Source organism: Rhinolophus ferrumequinum, chromosome 22, assembly GCF_004115265.2.
Source record: "Rhinolophus ferrumequinum isolate MPI-CBG mRhiFer1 chromosome 22, mRhiFer1_v1.p, whole genome shotgun sequence".
In the NCBI taxonomy this organism is placed as follows: domain Eukaryota; kingdom Metazoa; phylum Chordata; class Mammalia; order Chiroptera; family Rhinolophidae; genus Rhinolophus; species Rhinolophus ferrumequinum.
In genome coordinates this window covers 21,436,580-21,459,364 of record NC_046305.1, presented here as the reverse complement: position 1 = coordinate 21,459,364, position 22,785 = coordinate 21,436,580, and the positions used below count along the sequence as shown (strand labels likewise).

Genomic DNA, 22,785 nt, shown 5'->3' with positions numbered 1-22,785 from the left:
CTTTAAGACGGGGACATATATTATACTTCTAATCATGCCATTTGTTCTCTCAATAATCTTGGTCAATTCGTGTGTGTGTGTGTGTGTGTGTGTGTGTATGTGTGTGTGTGTGAATTGTTTCATAGACTATTTTTAGAACTGTTTTAGACTTACAGAAAAATTGAGACAATAGTACAAGAGTTCCCACATTCCCTACACTCAGCTTCCCCTATTCTTAACATCTTACATTAGTACGGTACATTTGTTACAATTAATGAACCAATATTGATACATTAGAATTAACTAAAGGACACGCTCTGTTCAGATTTCCTTAGTTTCCACTTAATATCCCTTTTTCTGTTCCAGGATCCCATGTTACATTTAGTCACCCTGTCTCCTTAGGCTCCTCTTGCCTGTGACAGTTTCTCAGTCTTTCCTTGTTTTTGATGACCTTGGCTGTTTCAAGGAGTACTGGTGAGGTGTTTTGCAGAATGTCCCTTAATTGGGATGTGTCTGATGTTTTTCTCATGATTGAATGAAGCTATAGGTCTTGGGGAGGAAGACCACAGAGGTGAAGTGCCATTTTCAATACATCGTATCAAAAGTGCATGCTCTTAACATAACTGATTACTGTTGCTGTTTGCCTAGATCACCTGGCTGAGGTCACGTTTGTCACGTTACTTCATGGTAACTTTTTTCCTCCTGCCAATTCACTTTTTACATTTCTGTAATTAATTAGAAGAGAAAATCTTTCTCATAAAGCATGGCAATCTATTCCTTTATAGAAGCATGGACCTAGAAGAGATTTGGGGACATTAGTTAGTCCAGTTTCTGGGACCAAGCCATTGTGCACAGATGGGTTTCTGGCTGGCCTACTTTTAAAGATGGAAAAGGAAGGGAACGCCACAGTGAAAGAATTCTGAACCCTCGACAACTGATGTTCTAGTGCTCAATCAACAAATTAGTAGAATGTCCTGACTGCTTAGATATGTGCACAGCTCCAAGGCATTTACACCATCTTAAATAATTTCTGGAAGAAGGTTGTATATGCATCAATAAATATATACATGAAGAGACAAATGACTGAATAAAATATAAGGCAATATAACACAGTGGACATCAGTACTGTAAAAATATAGTGGCTATCAGTTTTTGGTCTCAAGATCTAAGAGTATGTTCCGGGCCCACCTAATACGACTTTAGACCTCAGTTTCCTTAACTGTAGAATGGGGCTGATCATACCCACAATGAAATGTTGTACAAATCAAATAGCACACAGAAAGCATCTGTATGGGTAGGCCCTCAGTACACTAGGAATTTTTATTATACAGGTAATAGTGACCTGATCCCCCTCTTAACAGTCATTCTAAATTAAATGGGATCTGGTTTAGATGGGTTGTCCTCTGCTGACACAGTTTAAGGAATGCACTCTGTACAGTCTTCTTAGCTTTCTTCTCACTTCCCACTTTCCTCCACTCCCTCTTTTTTTCTGTTTTTTAAATTTCTTTGCCTCCTTCCTGTTCCCTGACTGCCTGTGCCTTCGTACCAATCCCCACTGCCAAGCTCCCGTTACACTGGTATTTCTGAAGCAGCAGAGCGTTTTCACGATTGAAGAATTCCGTCTCCCCCAGGTAGTCAGAGAGAGGCAGAGAGCTGAAGCGAGGGGGGATGTGTTTCTGTGTTTGTTTGTTTTGTTTTAAGTGGTTGCTTTGCTGATCCTATTACTGTAAAGGGTAATGATATTTGGGAATAAAAGTCTATGAATAAGTAATGATAATAGAAGTTAGAACCAGAACTGTGGGGTATAAAGCTTGTGTTAAAAATAGTCTGTCATTTTCAACTCTGCCTGCTAAGCCTTCTCCTAGACTGAAAGACACAGACAGAGCTTCAGCAAGAGAAGCAGACAGCATGGGAGCTGTTCCACAACCAAGGGGAAACCACGCTCCAGAGCAAACCAACGTCTCTTGTGGTCCGATTCTATCTCCAGCACCACTGCTGGGTTTCTGTGATGCAGGCAATGGAACTTTCTTATTCAAAGCCAAGTAACCAGAGTAATAAATGTTCCATTCTTATATCAAATAACTATTGATTTAAGAATGGAAACTACAAAATGAGAACATTTGGGTCTGCTTTGAGAACTTTGTTTCTTGAGATGAGATAGTCTTCCGCAGAGCATCCATTGTCATGTACACTGCTGTAACAGGCAGGCCACCCAGGGATCCAATTAAAGCACAGAAATGAGCAAGGCTGAACTATAAGGAAATATGAGGAGAAGAGACTGCGGCTCAGGATGAGAATTCAAACCCGAGCATCTCAGACATCGTGCATTTTATTACCTAAGAGACGGGGCAAACTGAAGTCCTGAAATCTCAGCACAAATGGCTGCCAAACTCTGGTTTCAGTGAACTCAGAGGAAACAGACAACTATGCAAGCAAAGACTCTGTGTTCAAAACACCCAGCCCCGGTCTAGGAAGCCCAGATCCTAAGACTACCAGCCAAGACATTACGACTGCTGTGAGCAACTGCTCTGGTGCCAATTGTGGCCTCAGATGTATTGCGTTCATGGCTAAGGTCACAGGCTAAGACGTTCTCCAGATGCTGCTGTTGAACACGACACCGCCGCCCCTCCTGCCTCCCCCCAGCAAGCACCAGGAGTCTGTTAGGGCAGAACTGCACAAATGGGAAACACCCATCAAATGCAGCAGGAATATTAACTTCACTCGGAAGCCTTTCTGTGCCATTACTTTAGAAAGGATTCCTTGTTAGTCCTACCATTAAACAATTAAATTGTCAGAGATGGATTCTGTGCGTGTGTGCGCAGGCTGTGTGATTTCCCACCCAGCTGATGTCTGCTGCAGGTCTCTCTCTCCTCTCCCAACACCCCCCCCATTGTATGCTTTGCCCTTTACATTGTTGAAAACAAATACATCTTCCTGATGGCATAAGCAGTTTTTGATGTGCCTACACATTTTATGACACTCAGAAGATAGGAATACAAAGTGAAATGCTCAAGGATGGATTTGTCTTCAAGTTTCCCCCGCAGAACATGATTTCTTATTCCCCTTTCCTGACACCAGCTATTGATACAGTCAGTCTGCTCTATTGGCATTGTGTACAGGGCCCTTATATGAAAAGAGCTCTAAATCCAGTCGAAGCCAATGCCTATGGATGGGACGAATGATTACCACGTGCTGACGTTCCCTTAGATTTTCATCCTAATTAGAGCTTTTTGACCTCATAATACTTACTTATCCTAGTAGGTCTCTATTATCAGGTTGCTGCAAAAGTAACTGCTGTTTAATGGGTTAAAAATAATTGCAAAAACCGCAATTACTTTTGCACCAACCTAATATAAAACGTTTGACCTCTGAAAATCAAACATGCTTGTGAAAAGTACGCACATTTCATGTAAGCCCAGTATTGATTGCATTTAGTAGAGAGCATGCTACTTAAAACAAATTGAATAATATTAATACATGTGATGAGGATCACACTTAAATCTCTATAATTTTACAGCTTAGATTTTTACTTAATTAGATTATATTCTTGCCTTTGTCAGCTACCAAAACTCTTCTTTGAGGCTTTAATCTTTTAAAACATTCAAAAAACAAAAATAGAATAGCTATACACTAAGATGAAAAGACTTCGAGAAATTATATGTATATGGCAAAGGTTGAGGCCAAGACAATCCTGCCGATACTTACAAATATTCCAGCTCCTTCAAGAACTATGTGGAATTAAATTTCTATGCACTAATGCAACTATTAGTCACTTAAATGCTTCTTGATGTGATGACCTAGTGTCATAAATATAACCTGCTATTCTAATGTTCTAATGCCTCATAAAATGTTTAGCTCACTTCTTTTAAAAAATGTACAGATAAGGCAAATAGGGAAGAAAAGGGGTTTTGAAATAAAATGACAAATAGCTACAGTTTCTCTACAGACTCCTCTCTTTGGGATCTCATTCCTGTTGGCTTATGTCTTTTTTTAACAGGATGACAAAATTAGGAATTTTGGAGCCTACCCTTGTTACATGGTGAGATTTATATTTAGGCTTAAATTAGTTAAGTTACACTGTGCTGTCTAGCTCTGGGTCCTCTCACACAACCCTGTATTGCCTCTCTGGCCTAATCACAATCTGTCTTCAGGGTTTAGATGAAACACTGCCTCTTTTCATTCAGTAATTCATATTTCTGAACAAGTGCTCTGGCACAATGTCGACCTATGTGTTTAAGTTTTTGGTCAAGAAAAAACTGTACAGACTTTTCCTCCCCCAAAAAAGAAAAGGATATGGGTGGGAAAAATCTCCTTGGAATATGAAAAGGAAAACAGAACAGAAAAAAGTGATGCTCCCAGAAAAGTATTTTTCTTATTCATTTATATTTATGTTTGTTTCTTTGTTTATCTCGGTTCATTTTGTAAAAAGCTTAAACTTGCTCCACCCCAATATAACAGACACACACACACACACACACACACACACAACCAACACAGTTTGAGCCTCTCTTGCTCAAATAATTCTTTCTGCTACTTTCTGTGCTTCTGACAGTAGCACTGCCATCTTTCCAAATGTCAGATTTAAGCCTTCATCCAGTCCCTCATTCTGTGACCACTCTCTGTTTTTGCCCAAATGCATGATCAGGGACCACTATCCCTTAACCCTCATGGAGGGTTCCTCCCTCCTCTTCTCTCGTTATCCAGGTCCCACGCAACTTCCATGCTTAACTTCTGACTGGTCTTTTCCCTGAAGACTCGGGATGAGTGTTGGGATTGATGTAACCCGGTCACCACACTTGTTTAGCTAATACACTAGTAACAGCATTGAAAGTATTTCAATAGAAATGTTTTAATTGCACAAATTACCAAGTATGTTAAAAGACATCTCTTTACCAATAATTGGTATGTTTACTGCAAACCGTTCCTACCTATTCACTAATATAGGCCCCCCAAAATAGTAGCCTGAGCAATTGTTGTGTGGTTTCCATTCAGAAATAATACTTATTGGCTTGAATCACATCGGAAGTCATGTCATTAATTATTAACTACTTTGATTGAAGTTTTTGTGGCGTTTAGGAGACTCCTATTAAAATACAAATATCCCAGAGAGAGATAACACTCCAAACTCATTATCAATGATTTACATATTTTCATGAATTCTCTGATGAAATATCAAATCCCTTTTCCACCTGTGATGCCAAATCAGTAGGTAAGCCACACAAGGAGGCATATAACTATTTCTGTGAGGCAGTCAGAAGAGACTGCCTGCTACCCAGAATACACTGCCCCATCTCAAATTTCTTCTTTTAAATTTAAGCCAAAAGGTTCTTTGTTCACCATTAAATACAGATATCCCTGACAGAGGTCACACATTAAGCCAAAACGTTATTTTCACCTCCGAAAAAATGCATTTATCAGATTCTTCAAGGTGCTGACCGAAGCCCTTCACCCTTAAATTCTCTGTAAGGTTTTCAAATATTTCATTAAGTCCTAAGACTTCCACCCCAATATTTACTGAAATAATCCTAAATTTTTGTAATTTGCTCTTAAATTCTATGTTCAGCTAGACCAGAATACTCAGCTGTTTTTTGGACATCTCTCTCTGTCTGTTCCACTAACATCTCGTACTTGCTATAACCAGAATCAACACATTATATTCCTTTCAAACTTGCCTCTTCTCATTATTTACGGGTTCCCTCAGCCATGCGATAATGCAAATAGGAACTTCAGAGTCGTCTTTCACTCTTCCTTTCCCCACTAATGATTATATCCTAAAGATTCCCTATCTGCACTATTTCCCACCTGTGTCCTTCTCCCCATTTAGGGGCCCCCACTCCTACAGAGACCAGCATATCCCTTCACTTGGCCGGCTGAAGGACCTTCCCAATACCACTCTCCACTGCACGTTACTCTTCCTGAAGCTCGGCTTCGGTCATGTTATTCTCCAGTTCAAAAACCTTTAATGCTCCCCAATTGCTTATTAAAATCAAACTCATCTTGTTTTTCAATGTTTATTATCATATGCCTTCATCTCCCTTTTACTTTCACACACTTTACACCGTTAGCAAAACGGGAATACTCACTGTTCTCTAAAGATGCCCTTTGCTTTCTAACCTAGGTGTCTCAAATGATTGCCTCCACTGGAAATACTTTTCATCCATTCGCATTCCCACCCATTGAAAGCCTACCTATTCTTCAAGGTCAACTACAGATTTTACTTTCTTAAATAAGTCTTTCTGACTCCCACAGCTGGCTTTGATCTGCCCCACCACTGAACTCCCGTGGCATCTCCTATGCCCTGAATTACTAAGTAGTACCATTATTTCTATGGTTGTCTTATGCTACTCATTCTGTTGGCAACTCCCTAAGTCTAGGAACAGTGTCTTATTCTTCTCTACTTCACCTGCAGTGCCTAGCTCAATGCTTGCATATAAAATGCACATAATTAGTGAAGTGTTTCTGAGTGACTCTGAAGAAGAATGAAAAAGACAGTGGAGGAGTTTCTAGATTCTGAAAGGGTGGCTTTGCCAAGAAGTGACATTACAGGGTCCTGGAGAGTGACTTTACTTTACACACTTTATAATTTTAAGACTATAGTTTAGGACAAGCATCTCGGCAATGAATGAAAAATCTGTGTTGGAGAAAAGGAGGGCTGGTCCAGAGCTCCAGCACCCACTTAGATAAAATTGGGGACTCTCGGGCAGGCAAAGCAGCATGAAACCATTGGGTACCTGGGGATCTTAGGAATGTCTTCAGGTCTTGGAATACTGTAGGTCAGATCAGAGCACTGGGTCAGAGAATTCTACAAGAGACAAATGAGTTGGTGCTAGAACAAACTCCCTGTTTCACCATTCCAAATACACTAAACTAGATAGAGTAACTATTAGGTTGCTGCAAAAGTAATTGCAGTTAAAAAGGTTAAAAATAATTGCAAAAACCGCAATTACTTTTGCACCACCTTAATACATACACTTCATACACTTGAGTATCTCTAGTAGCCTTATTCAGGTTTGTGTACATATGTGAAACTGTCAGTCAATTGCTCAATCAATTATCACATATTTATAGAGCGCTTTCAATATGCCAGGCACTTTGCTAGGTGCTGGAGCTATAGGAGTGAATAAAAAAGACAAAGTCGCTGCCCTGGTGGACCTTACTTCCTGTGGAAGAAGATAAGTGATAAATAGAATAAATACATAAAATATAGAGTTTATGAGATGGTGATAAATTCTTTGGATAAAAATAAAATAAGATGGAAATGAAGTGCTAGAATTTTAAGCACAGTGGTTAGGCCTTGTTAAGAAGGTAATATTTGAACAAAGACTTGGAAGAAGTGAAGCATTGATACATGCAGCTATCTGGGGGAAAAGCATTACGGTCAAAGGGAATAGCCAGTGCAAATGTCCTGAGGTAAGCACAGGCCTGACACTCTGGAAGAACGAAAAAAGGAACAGAAGAAATTGGGAGGTAAGCACAGGCCTGACAAATTGGATCCAGAGTAGCTGGAGACAGAATCAGGTCAGAAAAGTAAAGACTTCCAGCCTGTGTAGGCCATGTAAGGGTTTGGCTTTTACAATGAGTGAAATGGGAGTCTTAGGAAGAGTCTTAGCACAAATTGAATCATTGGCTGTTCTGCTGAGACTGAACTGTAGAAAGGGCCACAGACTGAAGCAGGGAGAGCAGTTAGGAGGCCTTTGCAATATTCCAGGCAAGTGATGATGATGGCTTGGACCAGGGCAGTGACTTAAGTGACTGATGATAAGTGATCAGTCTAGACAAATGTTAAAGGTAGATCCCAAAGGATTTTCTGATGTAGTCAATGTCGGCATAAAAGGAAAAAAGAGTCAAGGATGACTCCAAAGTTTTTTGCATGAGCAACTGAAAAAATACTGTAGTTTATTAACTGGAATGGAGAATATTAAGGGTGGCATAGCCAGAGGAGAGAGGAAATCAGGGGTTAGGTTTTGGATTTGTAAAGCTCGTGATATCTAATAAACATCCAAGTACAGCCTGGAGGTCAGGAGGGAGGTCTGGACTGGCGATCTAAATTTGGGAGTCAGAATATAAATGGTATTTGAAGCCATGAAACTGGATGAGATCCACGAGAGTGGCTAAAAGTTAGAGACAAAATTCAGGAACTGCACTTGAGGCTCCAACATTCAGAGGTCATAGAGAAGGGAAGGAACCAGTAAAAGAGACTGAACTTCTTGAATCAGTGAAGTAGGAGGCAAACCCGGTGAATATGTTGTCCTGGAAATGGAATTAAAGCTGTTTTGAGAAAGAAGGAGTGATCAACTTGGTCAAATGCTGCTTACAGGTCAAGGGAGATGTGAACCAAGATCTTTGACCTTGGTGACCTTGACAATAACAGTTTCAATTGAGTGATGGGATAAGAAAACCTAACTGGAGAGGGTTTGAGAATGGGAGGAGAGGAATTAGAGCGATTGACTATAGACACCTCTTTTTGTTGCAAAAAGGTTGCCCTTTATTTTAAAAGACAGCAATTCCGACTTTTTACCTATCCGAATGAGCATTGTGTGCACAGCAATCTGAATTAGTCAAATTTTACTTGAGAAATTCCCCTTTCAAATGACAAAAAGTTTTTGTGAAATGGGTTTCAGCAGTTTTAAGTCTGGCACTCTCTTTGTTAACTGAAGAAAAACAATCACTGCCTTCAGTGAATTTGCAGCTCAAGGTATTTTAAGTTTTATAATCAATTTCTATCTTGGAACTTCATACACACACACACACACACACAATATCATAATTCTCAGGTTGAATATTGAGACTCATTATAAATACATTTGTTCATTCCAAATATTTCACTGTGGATTTATAGTTAATTCTTTTCTTGTGCCATAGCCACCACTTACTCGCTTTAAAGTTTTAGATGTTTTTCATCCCATGGACATTTGACTGCCTTTTCTACTTGTAGACATTGGTTCGTGTTGTCAACAGCTGGGCACTGAATAGCAGAAAGCATTAAGCTTGTGATTAAAGGTAGGGTAGGAAAAGTTGTCAGTAAAACATGCTAACATAACGTATCTATACAGGGCAAGGTCAAGTTCATACTCAGAACCACAAGGGTGCTGTGAAGTACAACGATTTCATATTTGTGTTGTGAGGTCATTTTGTGGTAACATTAGAGCCAAGAGTCCTCCCCACCCAAGATCAATGCCAATTTCCCAGAAGGCTCATGTCTTAGAGCCAAAGCTCCAAAGATGCCAATGCAACCCATGCTGATACGTTGTCTCACGTTATTTCTCAATTTTATGCTTAATTTACTCCTTTTGGTTTTATGTATTTTGACATTGCCAAGTGTATGTGGAGATTTCCCCATAGTCCTTTAAATGCTATAAAACTTTAATATAGGGAGATAAAAACAATAGTAAGCCATGCCTCCAAGCCCTCACATTTAGTTTTTTATTTGAGTTGGGCACTAACCACTTTTAGATACTGAATTCGATTTTCAAGTACTTGCACGGCTTCAAATGCCCTTGTACCTTTTCCTTGCCCTCTTCCCCCACCCAAATGAAAATTATATTCTACCCATAACCTGGGCATGCAACACACATTGATTGTACAAAATGGCATCTTTACAATTCTTAAGTTATCATCATAATGGCTTATATCATGCATGAGCCAATACAATTTAATGTGATTCAGAATAAAGCCACGATGAATGTCCCACTCCCAATTTTAGGCAAGCAGCCCTGAAATGTCTTTTGGAAAAAATGAAATAATGCTCCTGGAAGTCTGTTGAGTTCGTCTGTTTTCAGCATAATTGCCTTCTCTCAGCTTCCTAATACTCTTAAAACCTCTGAGAGTCTTTAATGTACAAAGTTCAACAAAAATACCTTCAAAACAGATTAGTTCTAATTATGTTTAATATTTGTTTGCTGCTTTATTGAATAAACTACATTTGCTTAAAAAAAATTCACTTAACTGCATGTCAGTCACCCAAATTTTAAGTGTACAAATGAAATGGAAAACATTTATTACACAAATTTAATTACAATTCTAAGAAATAAACATGCAAATTAGATAGAGTTCAATTTGCAGATGCTAATCTTGGTCCTTGATCTTGCTCCTTTCCTCCCTGACTTTCAGTCTGTGCCTCTCCTTGATTCCTAGGGAGCCAGCCAGCCAGAGGTTTGCTTTTTTACAGTCGGAGGATCACTGTTTTAAAGAAGTGTTATATTTAGCACATCTGGCATAGTAGCAGTAAACAAACATTATAGTCTTTGTAACACTTTTGCGCAGGTGCCTTCCCCCCGATTTTATTAGGTCTATGCCTTCCAAGCCTCTGCATTCATTACACCTGAAATGACCCATCTCGACTACAGAGGGGTCCCTAGACAGAAGTTATGAATTAATGTTCCAAAAAACAAACTCCAGTTGAGCCCAATATAGAGGAAACTTACCATTTGCAAAATAATGTGATTCTGGGGTGGTTTAAGCTACATTCTCTTGACCAAGGACAATCTCCTTTATTACTATTTTATTTCCTGGAGGTTTTCCCTTGAGGCTCCCCACCCAGAAAGTGTTGCCAGTTGAAGTTGCAGCAGGACCACGGTTGCTTTTGTATACACTCGGGAGGGGACTGGGCGGGGGCAGAAGGCGAGGGGGGAATAACTGCTTGGTCCTGCAAAGACATCTGTTTCTCATCTCCGTTTGCTGTGGCAAAGGAGAAGAAAGTCTTTTGCAAAGGGTGGGAAAGGCATAGATTTTTTTTTTTTTAAATCACACGCACACACAACAACAACAAAACTAAACCAAATTTAAAAAGAGAGAGAGAAGACATCTCAGAAGGTTGCCGAGTGAATACATTATTCTGCTGGAACCCAGCCCCCCGGGCTAGGGCGGGAGCCGGGAGCGCGTGGGGTCTGGGCAGCGGGCTGGAGCTGAGCCCGCGTGTCCCCGGGCACCGGGAGGGGAGAGGAGGAGAGGGGGGAGGGCGGGCGGGAAGGAGGCAGGGGGCGGGCTGGGGTGGGGGTGAGGGGAAGGCGCCCCGTGTGCTGCCTGAGGAGCGGCGGCGGCGGCAGGAGCAGAGGGAGGGAGGGAGAGCGGGCGCGCTTGTCATGTTCCCTCTCTCACCCTGGGGGCATCCTGCACAACCTCTCCTCGGAAATCCACGGGGAAATGGCAAACAGGATTGACGGGTTTCACACGCTCCTCGCTAGACAGAGCCTCTCATTACCATAACCGTCGGCAGCGACGGCGCCCCAGTCGCGGCGGCGGGACCTGCCCGGACCCTCGCCCGCCGCGCACCAGCGGCCACCGCCGACCGGGCCGCGGGGCGGGACCGGCGCGACTGTGCACTGGCGGCCGGGCTGGCGCCGAGCCCGGAGCGGACAAACAGCAGCAGGAACGCTGCGGCCGCCGCCTCCCGGCTGACCCCGCGGTAAGAGCCGGGCTGCTCGCGGGCAGCGAGGGCGGAAGGGCCCCGGCCGATCCCCCGGGCGTCTGCTCGCAGGGACTGGCACCCACGCGGCCTCCCGCGCGCCCTCCTGGCACCGGGACTGCGCTGGGGTCACCGAGTGTACTCGCGCCGGCCGGAGCGGGACCAGGGGCGGCGTGGGGCCAGGGCACAGCTGGGCACGTAGGTGGCGCGGGCTTTTCGCGGGGCTGGGGTGCGCCGCGGCGCCTTTCCCGGGGCGGGAACCGCCGCCTCCCTGGCTGCTCCGGCTGCCGCCCTCGCGCACCGAGCGGAGTCCAGAGGCGGGTGGGGACCGCAGGTCTGGTGAGACCCCAGGGTCTTCGGTGGCCACTCAATCCCTTATCCTAGGGAACGAGGGTCAGTCGGCAGGAGGGATGCCGCCAGGTCTGGACGCCGGCGCCAGGCAGGTGGGGAGGGAGAGATGGTGGATGTCAGGAGCGCGCGTTTGTAAGAAAAAGGAATAGCTGCAGGAGCTGACACCTTCTGTCCTCCGCCACCTCCGCCCCCGCACCCTCCTCGCCGCAGCCGAGCCGCGCTGCGGGCGGCGGCGGCTCCTCTGTCCTCAGCTCACCTCCCCGGCGGGCTCGGCTGCTGCCCGCCTGGTCCACGCCTCCGCCTCTCTCCTCCCTTCCTCCCCTCCCGCCTCCTCCTCCCTCGCAACTTTCCCGAGTGTCCGGCTGGGGCGGCAGAGGCTGGGGGTGGCGCGGACTGGGCGGACGCCGGCGGGAGGTGCGGCCGTGTCCCCACAGCCCCGGTCCTACGGATGCGCAGGGCGCTCCCGCAGCCGCGGGCTCGGAGTGGGCTTGGCGGGCGACGGAGGGAGGGCCGGGCGGGATCCGCTGCGGGCTGGAGCGCGGGCCGGGTCCAGCCTCGCCAGCTGCCCTGAGTCATTTCCTTGGAATCCTACCTTTGGTGTTTATTTCCCTTAGAAGGAAACTTGGTTTTAAAAAAAGGAGAAGAAAAGAAAGAATAATAATAGCTCTTATTCTTCAGGAGAGACGCAGGACTCGAGCACCGTGGAAAGACAACTTGCCTTTGTTCCCAGACACTTGGGGTGTTGTTTACTTTCTCCTGAGGCCGGTGGCAGGCAGGGCTCTGCTTGCTGCCCCAGAGCGGGCGACAGAGGCTTCCGCACGGACCCCCGGGGGGGGGGGGTGTCTGGTGCGGGAGCCGGGACCTGGTGGCTGCTGCCAGCCTGCAGGGTGTCGGTTCTCCAAACCTCCCACCTAAGGCTTTGGGCCTGGGATGGAGAGACTTGGGGCCGGGTCTTGGACACCCGAGCACCCCTCCCCCCTCCCCCCACCCCTATCCCCATCCTTATCCCCCTCAGGGCCAGGACCCGAATTCCCAGCACCAGGACCTGACCTAAAGCTCCTGGCCTCTCGGAGCTACAGCTGAGAAATGTACTTACTTCCCAGGGCAGACAGGTGTACTGCAGGGACTGGCAGAAAAGAGACATCTGTCTCTTGAGAAGGGTTGAAGGATTTTATTCCGCGCATCCAGCCCCTTCCACCACCACCACCACCAAGGGCTGGTTGAGTCGTTAAGATCTTACTAGGAACAGTGTCGAGGTCAGGGGTGTGGTTCCACCTGGGCAGGACATTTAAGAAGGGTGGCATCAAAGGTGCATTGAAAATAGCAGCCCTTTACTTCCTTGCTTTTCAGTACTGGAATAAGACCTCTAACTGCTGCAATGCTCTTCATCAAACGTTCTCGAATTTCCAGTGATAGATGGGGGAGGGATGGGCAAAGAATGACCAGGAGCCCCTGTTACGTTCAAAGTGCAGCTGAATCTGTACCTACTCTGTTCCATCTGCCAGCCACTCCTGTTAGCATCACAAGGGCTGCTAGGGAAGAACAAGCCTAAGTCATCTGGAAAAACCAAATTGCATAGAAAGAAATGCCTGGTAACTTTACTGTGAGTATTTGCTGGGGAGAAAGCTTGACATTTTAGCCCTCAGTCTTCTGGGAATGCTTGAGGTGTCATTCCACTACATCTACTTGGCTGACAAAACAGACATGCAGGAGCCTGAAGATAAAAGGTTAGGACCTTTTTATTTTTTAAACCCATGTATAGACAAAACACACTTGAACACCCTTCTTTTGAATCCATTCACCTCTGACGTTAAAAAAAATAATTTTTACCATTAATGTATATCCTTGACTATATCTAATATTAACCGCACACAAATTTGTGAATTTAAGCTTCTGAATTCAGTAGTAGAATTATAATGTAAATCTTATCATACAGAGAATAATGACAGTTTGGATCTGTACATATAACACAAATAAAAAAATCATGTGACACGTTGGTGCTTAGCGCCACACACTCCCGAGTCTTCATGAACGTTCAACTTGCCCTCTTAATTTGTTAACATCCCAATTTCAATCCTAAATAGACTAGGAAGACTCAATTGCAGAATGTTCTCCCCACTCCCAAATAATCACAACTCATTATATTTTATTCAGACTTATTACATGACTTGTGGAACTCAGCCTCTCCAGGTTAATATTTTGTGTGTAGAAGTTTCCAATTCAGAAAAGAAAAACTTAACTGAAATTAGGTATCATAAAGGAAAAAAGCCAAGATAAAAACAGTTCTGCCATGTTTCAAGTTCAAATAGAATTTCATGTACTGGAAACAATACTAACAAACAGAAACCCTGACACCCTTAACAACCAAAACAGCTACAAGTCATTAAAATATAAACAAACTCTTACTAACAAAGAAGAGCTCAGGGCCCACATAATGTCCTATTAAACAAAGGTAATTGCTTCTAGGGGCCTGCAAAGGCTTTGCTTCCTGAAGGGGCATGAATTTGTCAACCTGCTTTGGTTTAGATGTAATAAAAGTTCAACACAGGCAAAAAGCTTGGATCTTATTCCTAGAATCCAGCACAAAAAGGAGTGTAAATTTCAAGCTGGAAAATATTGTTACAGTCTCTAAGAGAGGGCTACTGACTCTGAGAAGACTCTGTAATTCATTTGTTCCTGGCAATAGCACTTCCAGATACAATTGTCTTAGAATAGGTTAAGAATTTCATTTTGGACTATTTCATGAGAGCCTCCCAGGGAATAAATTATCATGAGGTTTGATACCTTGTTCGGATGCCAAGTTTGAGGGGTGATAGACAGAATGGTGTAGTTTGTTAAATCAATGTAGTCTAAATTTTGTGGTTGATGAGTCAAAGGGCAAAATTAATGACATGTCCCACCATTTCTTTTTAGGGAATTAATTAATTGAAACTCTTTTTTCTTTCTGTTGTAATAAGATTTTCTAATAAGTCCTAGCTGCTGCCTCTTTGGAGGGCATTTAAAAAAAGAAGGGGTAGGTGATTTAGAAGCCCAAATCAGCTGGGTCCTAATTCTACCCACTGACCTGGACACCTCCCCTGTCTGTCAGAGGCCTTGCTTCATTCTTCAGTGATTGGGATGGAATTTAGGGTCTCAGAGAGAAGCCTGGTGAGGGGTGGAGTCATGCTGCCAAGAGCTGCTCTGTTAGCCAGAAGGACATTGTCCCTTTAATGAAGCTATTTCCCCTTCTCCTGGTGTCTTTCCTCCTTTTACCTGGAAGTGGACCCTTGGTATAACGTGTAGGTAATAATAGTCTTCCACGAGACAATGGGAGAGTCACCCTTTCCCCAAAACATTACAAGCTATATCATTTGGAGAAGAGAGCACGAACTAGACCCTTAGTGTCTACTTGAAAGACAATCAATCTGCAGAAAGCAAGCCTGACATCACTCTTTGTGACAGTTCTTTATACTGCAAAGTGAGATAGTGGAGGTTTGGCTCTTCTAAAGGAACTGGCACCATTTTAATAAGATACTGAGGCTACTCTGCTGTCACCATTGATCTATGGCCCCCAGGTCTTTTTACTTTAGTATCAGACCCTCTTCTCCCTTGAACTCACTCTTGACCTTACCAGCCCTACTTAGGACCAAGTGAAGACTCTGGTCCCCCATTGAAATGCCCCACCCCCCGCCTGGGTTACGGAGGAGCCCAGAGCACATCACAGAGAAGACAGGTTCCCAGTCTCCTTGAAGGCCACAGGGAAGAACGTGAACTGGGGAGAAGGGCAGTGATGTGTTGCCTCTTGGAAAGTTCCTGCCTTGTGTCTGGGCTTTGCAGTGTAAAGAGTTGTTGGCTGCCTCTGGCCCTGAAGCCCTGGCTCCTGTTTAATATTCTGCCTGCTCGGTTGATGTTGTGCTTGGCTCCTGTGGGACTGCAACTCACGGCTTGAAACTGGAGCCAATTTTCTGTCTTCATCTCTCAGTGTTTTGACTGGAGGCAGATCCAGTTCAGGCCGATCAGGGCTGGTGGAAACAACTACCAAGTGTGTCTCTGTCTGCTTCGCTTTGGGAGAAGAAAGTGGAGGGAGCCCCAGAATGTTGTAGAGGAACTGGCCCTGCGGAAACGAGAGGAGGAGGGCAGCAGAGCAGACCAAAGCTGAGAGCGTCAGTAGGGATTCCGGTGGAGATTTCTGCCTCCCCTACTCTTTGCTTTTGATTGATTAGCAGATTTCATCAAAGGAGACTCCCAGGGGATTGACTAGAAAATTGATTTTGCCTTATTAATAGAAAGGAAGCGCAAGGGTTTTGGCCTTGCCTCCTAGCGGTACATTTTCTGCAGGAAGGTCAGAAGGAAAATGTGTTTAGGAGGCAAAGCAGCTGTCTGGAAGAGGGCTGAGGGGAATCTGAGAACAATAAGAAAGGGGGTTTTAAAGATCCGCCCATGAAATGCAGATTGCTGAACATAGAGGCTGAGCTAATAGCAGCAAGAAGAGTTTGCTGAGGTTTTCTTTGGAAAAAATAATAAAATGTTTCAGGGTGAAGGGGAGGACCAAGAATTAAAAGTTTCCCAAAGCAAAGGGATGAAGATGCCAAGGCTATCCCCTGGCTTGCTCTTGATTAGGGCTGTTTTCTGTTTTTTCAGATCTGAGGCTGTCAGAGATGACTCTGGTTCTGTCCATGAATAGATTCTGCGAGCCCATTGTCTCGGAAGGAGCTGCTGAAATTGCAGGGTACCAGACACTATGGGAGGCTGACAGCTACGGAGGCCCGAGCCCCCCAGCGCCAGCCCAGGTCCCTCTGCAGGGAGACCGGGGAACCGGCCCCCCACTGGCAGGTACTGCTCTTGACCTTTCCCCTGCTGCCCTCTGAGGCCAGACTGGTGGGATGGGGTGGTGTCTGGTGCACCCCTCTGAGCTGAGCCTTGCTCTGGAGACTTCTCAGGGTGCCTTTGCACCTCTCTGAAGTGAGCCCAAGGCTCCAGGGAGAGGACCACAGGTGATATTTAAATTGCATCCAAATCTGAGTCTGGACATGTACGGCTGCTTCGTGTGTAGGTCATGCGTCTGTATTTCTAAGAGAACTAAACCAGATTTTGAAACCCTCAGTTTGAGTTTTGGTTTTCAACCCTGTGGAACTGTATGGTTCTCTCAGAGCTGTACAAGCCCTGGTGGGCTCGACAATTAAATCTTCATCTCATGAGACAAAAAGAATCTGCACTTTGGACCCGCAGCTATGTGTCGCTTCTTTTTATTAAGCACACAATTGGTGTTTGGTATTGTGGGGGAAAAAAATTTCACAGCAGAAAATAGAAATATGTTCTTTTGGATTCTTTATTCTTGTATTTTAAGGTAAGTTCCTTTGGCTATTGTGTAGTACTAGCAGTTTAAAAAAAAAACAACAAAAAACCTGCAATGTAAAATAACTACTTGTGAAGTCTGTTCTGCTAAAAAGCATTAAAAGCTGTGGTCTTTAAAAATTAGACCTTACTTGAATTCATGGTTGACCTGTTACATTTTTGAGAGCAGAAAGGACTTTAGTTACCCAAAATTTTAATTTAAAATTACATATTTTGAAAGAAAGAATATTATAACTCCAATGTACAGATAATCATTTGTTTCCTTACCTAGAGCCAATAATATTTTAAACTTGTTTGATTTTTAGTGCTTACAGCTTAATATGTATACATTTGAACAGAGGTGTTATGGTATCATGGATTTAATTAAACAATTTGAATAAATGCTAATATTTTGGAGTTGTTACCTTCCTTCCCTTTATAAATTTTGCTGTTTGCCTGGGCATAGAATTAAGGGTCTGAGTATTTAGTAAATGCTGAAATATGTCATTTTCCTCTGTAATTGTCTAGAAATCCTTGCCTGCCCTGGGTCGCAGGATTCCGTATGATAGCAACTATTAAGACAAGTGTTTATTTTTAATCACCACATGTACAGACAAATATGTAGCCAAGTTATCTCCTAGAAAAAAAGGAAAGGAAAGTATTTTGTTTGGAGAACCTCTGGCAAACCGCATGTCATTTGTCATATCTGATTTATTACCACAGGATCACATTACAGGGGAATTTCAAATCCTATAACAGCATCCAAGATCACATACTTTAAGAGGAAGTATGTGGAAGAAGAGGATTTTCACCCACCACTCAGCAGCTGTAGCCATAAAGTATGTTTTTTTAATAGTCATTATTTTTATTAAGAGTTTAAGATACTTAGTAACAGTTGCTTGATCCATTTCCAAAAATTAAATTGTTCCACCCAAGCAATGAAAATGAGCCACTTCTCATCAGAGCCATATTAATTGTTGTCACTTTTTTGGGTCCTGTGTTATTTTTCACAAGGAGTTGAAGAAAAGAGCCAGCGGGAGCTCCTCTACCCAGAAATAACAAAATTATATAATCCAAAGAACATCTTTTTTACAAATGATTTCATTTTTCTCAAGTTGTGTTAAGGGTTATGGTTATTCCACGTTTTCACATGTCCCGAAATACACTAGCTCTTCTACGAATGGTCCCCGCTCTGGGCTCTCTCCCATGGCCAATACCACTTCTGTCTGCCCACATGGGGGTGGTTACCCAGGGCTTTTCCTGATGACTTAGGGGTGGACTCACCCTCCCTTGAATGTGTGCATGAAAGCATGCACTTCATTGTACACGCATTACATATGTTTAGTTTGTTAAAAATACACAATTCATTCCCGAGAAAAGACCAAAGCTAACTTTTTGCACGTGTTAGAAGAAAATAACTGGATCCGAAAAGGGTGTAGAAGTATGCAACTAGACACCTAAGCTTTTCAAATACCAGTTCTTTTTCCTTATGGTTGTCTTCCTTCAAAAAATAGCTGATGATTTCGTCAAGCCAAGACCATAGTTGTCTGAAATGCAGAGAGCATTTTTTAGTTTTTGATTCATCTAGCTGTCTCCTCTTAGCCCCACCCCCACCCCCATCCATTAGATGCTGCTTTGTCCCTGCTCGTCAAGACATTGGCAGGTGCCGGGCTTTGCCCTGTGTGTGTAGTCCCTGCGTTTGGTCAGCCTGCACTGGTTTAGTTCACAGCTCCTCAGGTTATGCTACCAGTGGCTTTTTTATAAGCTGGAAGAGCTGGCCCCCAGGACACAAGCTGTTCATTTCCGTTTTAGTTTCTGTGTGGTGGTTGTAGCAGTTTTCCAGTTGCCACTGGATTTTACCAGCCATCACACAGTGATGTGATGGTATCACCCAGCTCAGGAGTGAGTCCTCTCGTTTTCTCTCTGCATCTATTCTCCTGCCTGTCCCCAGAAGGACACCAGCTTTGTTCCTTCAACTGACAGATCCTTCCTGGTTCTGAGCTTGGTTCCTTATCGTTGTCCCCCTATCGAGCAAGGATAATTGCAAGTATGAAACCCAGAGGATGAAAAGAGGGATGGCATTGAAAGCCAGATCTCATGCTCCTTGATGGTGAAGCCAGGATTTGAAGTATACTCATGATGACTTGCATCTTGGCATCTCTTTAAAAACACTTGTTGATGTACAATATATGAGTGTGTGTGTGTGTGTGTGTGTGTGTGTGTGTATGTATTTGTATATGCACACATAAAAGCACAAGTATCATAAGAGCACAGCTTGATGAATTTCACAAAGTGAATATATCTATGTCACTAACATCTGGCTCAAGAAGCAATATGACCAGGCCCCAGAACCCTTTGTTGTGCCCCCTTCTAGTTACTAGCTCTCTGCCTGCCAAAGAAACTGCTCTCCTGACTTCTGACAGCGTGCTGTTGTGTGTTTTGCATCCCCCTCACTGCTCCTTAAAAGAGACAACAACCTGACCTGTCCTTGCTGAGGTCTGCACTATGGCCGGATTCCATGGTGCTTGACCAGGCGAGTGAGTCAGTGAATGGGGAAGGGGGAGACACATGGGACCACAACATGCCCAGACCCAGAAACTGCCAGGAAAGAAACAGGCTGTGATGATACTTTTATGTAGTCCATTTCCTAAGCTTTCTCTTCCTTTTTTGATTTTTAGACCATCTCAATTTTTGAGGAACGAGCCCACATCCTTTATATGTCCTTAGAAAAGCTAAAGTTTATCGATGATCCTGAAGTGTACCTCCGAAGATCTGTCCTTATAAACAATTTGATGAAAAGGATCCATGGAGAAATTATCATGCAGAATAACTGGTGCTTTCCTGCCTGCTCTTTTAATGGCACCTCTGCCCAAGAGTGGTTTATGGCTCAAGACTGTCCTTACCGAAAACGACCGCGGATGGCCAAAGAGGAGTGTGAAAAGTTTCATGCCTGCTGCTTTTACCAAGAATGTGGTGGTCACTACCTAAATTTACCCCTTTCGGTTAATGCTAATGTCGGAAGTGCCTCCACCACTGCCTCCCCTTCCTCTTCCACCTCTTGCTCCTCATCTTCCTCTTCCTCTCCCCCTCTGCCTTTACCGAGTTGTTCCCACCAGGTGGATTTTGGTGTAGGCAGCGCACCTATTTACAAGGGTGATGGTCAGATACCTGCCAACGAAATCTTTGTTACTAATGTCAGGTCACTTGGTGTTCAGGAAAAGGCCAAATTAAATGATGAGAAAGCCAATAATGACACCGGCAGGGATGGTGGCCCCCTGAGCCATGAACCTGTGGGAAATGACCTTGCTTTTGAGTGCAAAGGCCAATTTTATGATTATTTCGAGACTGGATATAATGAAAAAAACAATGTAAGTGAGTCTTGGAAAAAGTCCTTACGGAAAAAGGAGCCGTCACCAAATAACAAACTGTGCTGCAGCAAAAGGAAGTAGAAGTGAGCCGTCTTATCACCGAACCTTCGAAGCATGCTCAGCATGATCAATTAGCTCTCATAAATTTTATTTTGAATGGATTTTCTAGTTTTGTACAACTGATACAATTATGCCATGAACATGCCGTGTCATTTTAATGCCTGGAAAGCAGATTGCATCAAACATCTGTATAGTAGGCATCAGTGAGCTACTTATAAAGGTGGTGATTTTACCAAGATAACAGTTGACTTAATACTTAAAAGTCTATCCTGGTTTTCTTACAGAAAAGATCAGTGGATTTGACTGAGGGACAATGTGCCCTTGTGATATTTTCATTACCCCCAAGGAGCCTGTCACTAGCTGAGAAACTTCAACGTTTGCCAATTAATTAGGTGGTTATTTGGTAAACAAGTCAATATAACCAGCAAAGGATGTCTGCTTCTTCTATATGATACAGTATTTTTTTCTGAATACATGACTGAAGACAGGGAGCTAGGTGAATAACTTCGTGGTGCTGTTAAGTACTTGTACTTAACGGTCTGTGTGACAGATGAAAATAGGATGTACCGGAAATGAAACACACCCGTCTAGGGGCGAGGATAGCACTATGTGTAGAGGGTACTCTGCAAGTTTCCTCTTGCCTGCTTTTAGACAAGTGTTATACAGGGCGATTTTTGGTGCCTTACTTTATCTTAATTTTTGCCAATGTGAAAATTAAGGATAAATCAGAGTTACAGCAGGGATTTAACAAACAGGAAAAAACAAAAACAAAAAAAACAGGGTGGATCAATATTGTTTGGAAACCGTTAACCTTCGAACTATTGCGTTAAACTTTTGATTCGACATCTCTATTCTTCCTTTATTTTTGATGCCCAATTGCTTTTGAATTTGGCATTTTTAGAAAGGGATGGAGGAAACAAAAGAGAGCTGTTGGAAATCAGCACTAGCTGCTTGAGCTTTTCTATGGCAACGGTTTGTTGCTGGGGTTTGGGTTTTTTGGGTTTTGGGTCATTTTGTTTGGTTTGGTTTTCTTGTCCAATGAAGTTCATGAACCAGTGGCATGCATTATATTTTAATCTGTTTTGCATCATTTCACTTGTTTAGATTATAAAAGCATGTGGTTTTTTTTATATATGACTTTTGCTGTTGATTAAGAAGCACAATGTTAATAAATGATGTGGTGATCAATAAGGTTTTTTTATCTTAAAGAATGTAAAGATTTTAGGTTTTGGAAAGTTATTTTGGAGAAATGGGACTCAGTCGGCAATAGCTAGTATATATTTAGTCAGCATTTTCCTCAATAATTTCTTTAATTTGTACATTTGCAAGAGGGTTCAGAGTGCCCCTCTCTGACCATTCTTCCTTCCACTCTAGCCAATTCCTCCTGCTAAGCTGTGTTCCAATTCCCAACGTTACTTACTGATTGACTTGGGCTTCCTTAGACAATACTTCACAGGAACCAAACGCCAAACGGAGGAAATAAGTAAGTCCTCCCAGTTTCTCCAAGATAAAGCTTTTTTTTTATTGCTATTAATATTAAATATAGGTCTCATTCATACAGTGTATGAGTAGGATCATAATTTGGACAATGTCCTCAAGGACCAATTTTTAAAACATGTTCTTGTGTTATGGCTAAATAGTCTAGTAAGGTTTTTGTCCTTTATTTTCAATATTTGATAAACATTTGATGTTGAAAACTTAGATGATAGATGCTTGTATATGAATGTGTTGTTGTAATAAAGTGAGGTTTTCTTGATATATATTTATTAAAATGATCAAAATTCATTAAGATTTTCTTATTTTAATGATTATCGGCTATGCTTCTCTTTTCCATTGTTCTTTCTCCTTTAAAAAACTCAAAACGTCTAAATATTGTAGTGGGCAGTGACCACACACGAGTTTTCGAAACAAAAGCGTGCTTGAAGAGATCAGTCTGATAGGTATTTTAGAATGGTCCTAGTTTGTAAGTTTAGGTTTCTGTGGATTAAGAACATAACGTTAACAAATGAAGCAGTTAGTGATCAATAAGGTTTTATCTTAAAGAATCTAATGATTTTGGTTTTTGCAAAGTTTCTGAAAAAAATAGCATAACATGAAGCTGTAAATACTGAATCTTACTTGATTCCTTTAGGAAATGTCAAATTGTCAAGAAGATGACCAGTATGTAAACGGTTAAAACAGCTGCAGATTATTGCTAGTAGTATTCCATACAATTCTGGATTAATGTTATTCTTAGAGGTTAATATCTTATTTGATAAAAGGGGGAAAGCTAGTTGGAAGCCAATTAATTTGTCAAATGTGGCGTTCTTA

At 42.9% G+C, this 22,785-nt stretch overlaps 2 protein-coding genes across 6 annotated transcripts in view; one reads left to right on the top strand and one right to left on the bottom strand.

Moving 5' to 3' along the window:
• LOC117014785 (synaptotagmin-14) overlaps positions 1–22,233 on the top strand; it is a 226,261-nt gene extending 204,028 nt beyond the window's left edge. The window contains exons 1-4 of one of the 5 annotated variants that reach the window (XM_033092995.1): positions 11,221–11,383; positions 16,355–16,546; positions 17,771–17,886; positions 19,726–21,232. In XM_033092995.1, the coding sequence (XP_032948886.1) occupies positions 16,372–16,546; positions 17,771–17,886; positions 19,726–20,496 (1,062 nt within the window). In that variant the 5' untranslated portion in view covers positions 11,221–11,383; positions 16,355–16,371 and the 3' untranslated portion in view covers positions 20,497–21,232. The other 4 variants (XM_033092997.1, XM_033092998.1, XM_033092996.1 and 1 more) reach the window with 4 other exon arrangements.
• On the bottom strand, positions 11,599–12,515 carry LOC117014786 (RNA-binding motif protein, X chromosome-like). The gene is made up of 2 exons (XM_033092999.1): positions 11,991–12,515; positions 11,599–11,805 (listed from the first exon to the last, which is right to left on the bottom strand). Exons 1-2 carry the CDS (start codon positions 12,308–12,310, stop codon positions 11,778–11,780), a joined length of 348 nt encoding a protein of 115 aa, XP_032948890.1. The 5' UTR covers positions 12,311–12,515; the 3' UTR covers positions 11,599–11,777.
• Positions 22,234–22,785: the final 552 nt, after the last annotated feature.

What these genes read in the sequence shown, in the direction of transcription:
- LOC117014786 (XM_033092999.1), bottom strand. Translation starts at nt 12,310, where the DNA reads ATGACTCAGGGCAGCTGGCGAGGCTGGACCCGGCCCGCGCTCCAGCCC. An exon ending in CAGCCGAGCCCGCCGGGGAG is followed by an intron (nt 11,806 to 11,990) that starts GTGAGCTGAGGA and finishes GCCGGCGTCCAG; the next exon opens with ACCTGGCGGCATCCCTCCTG.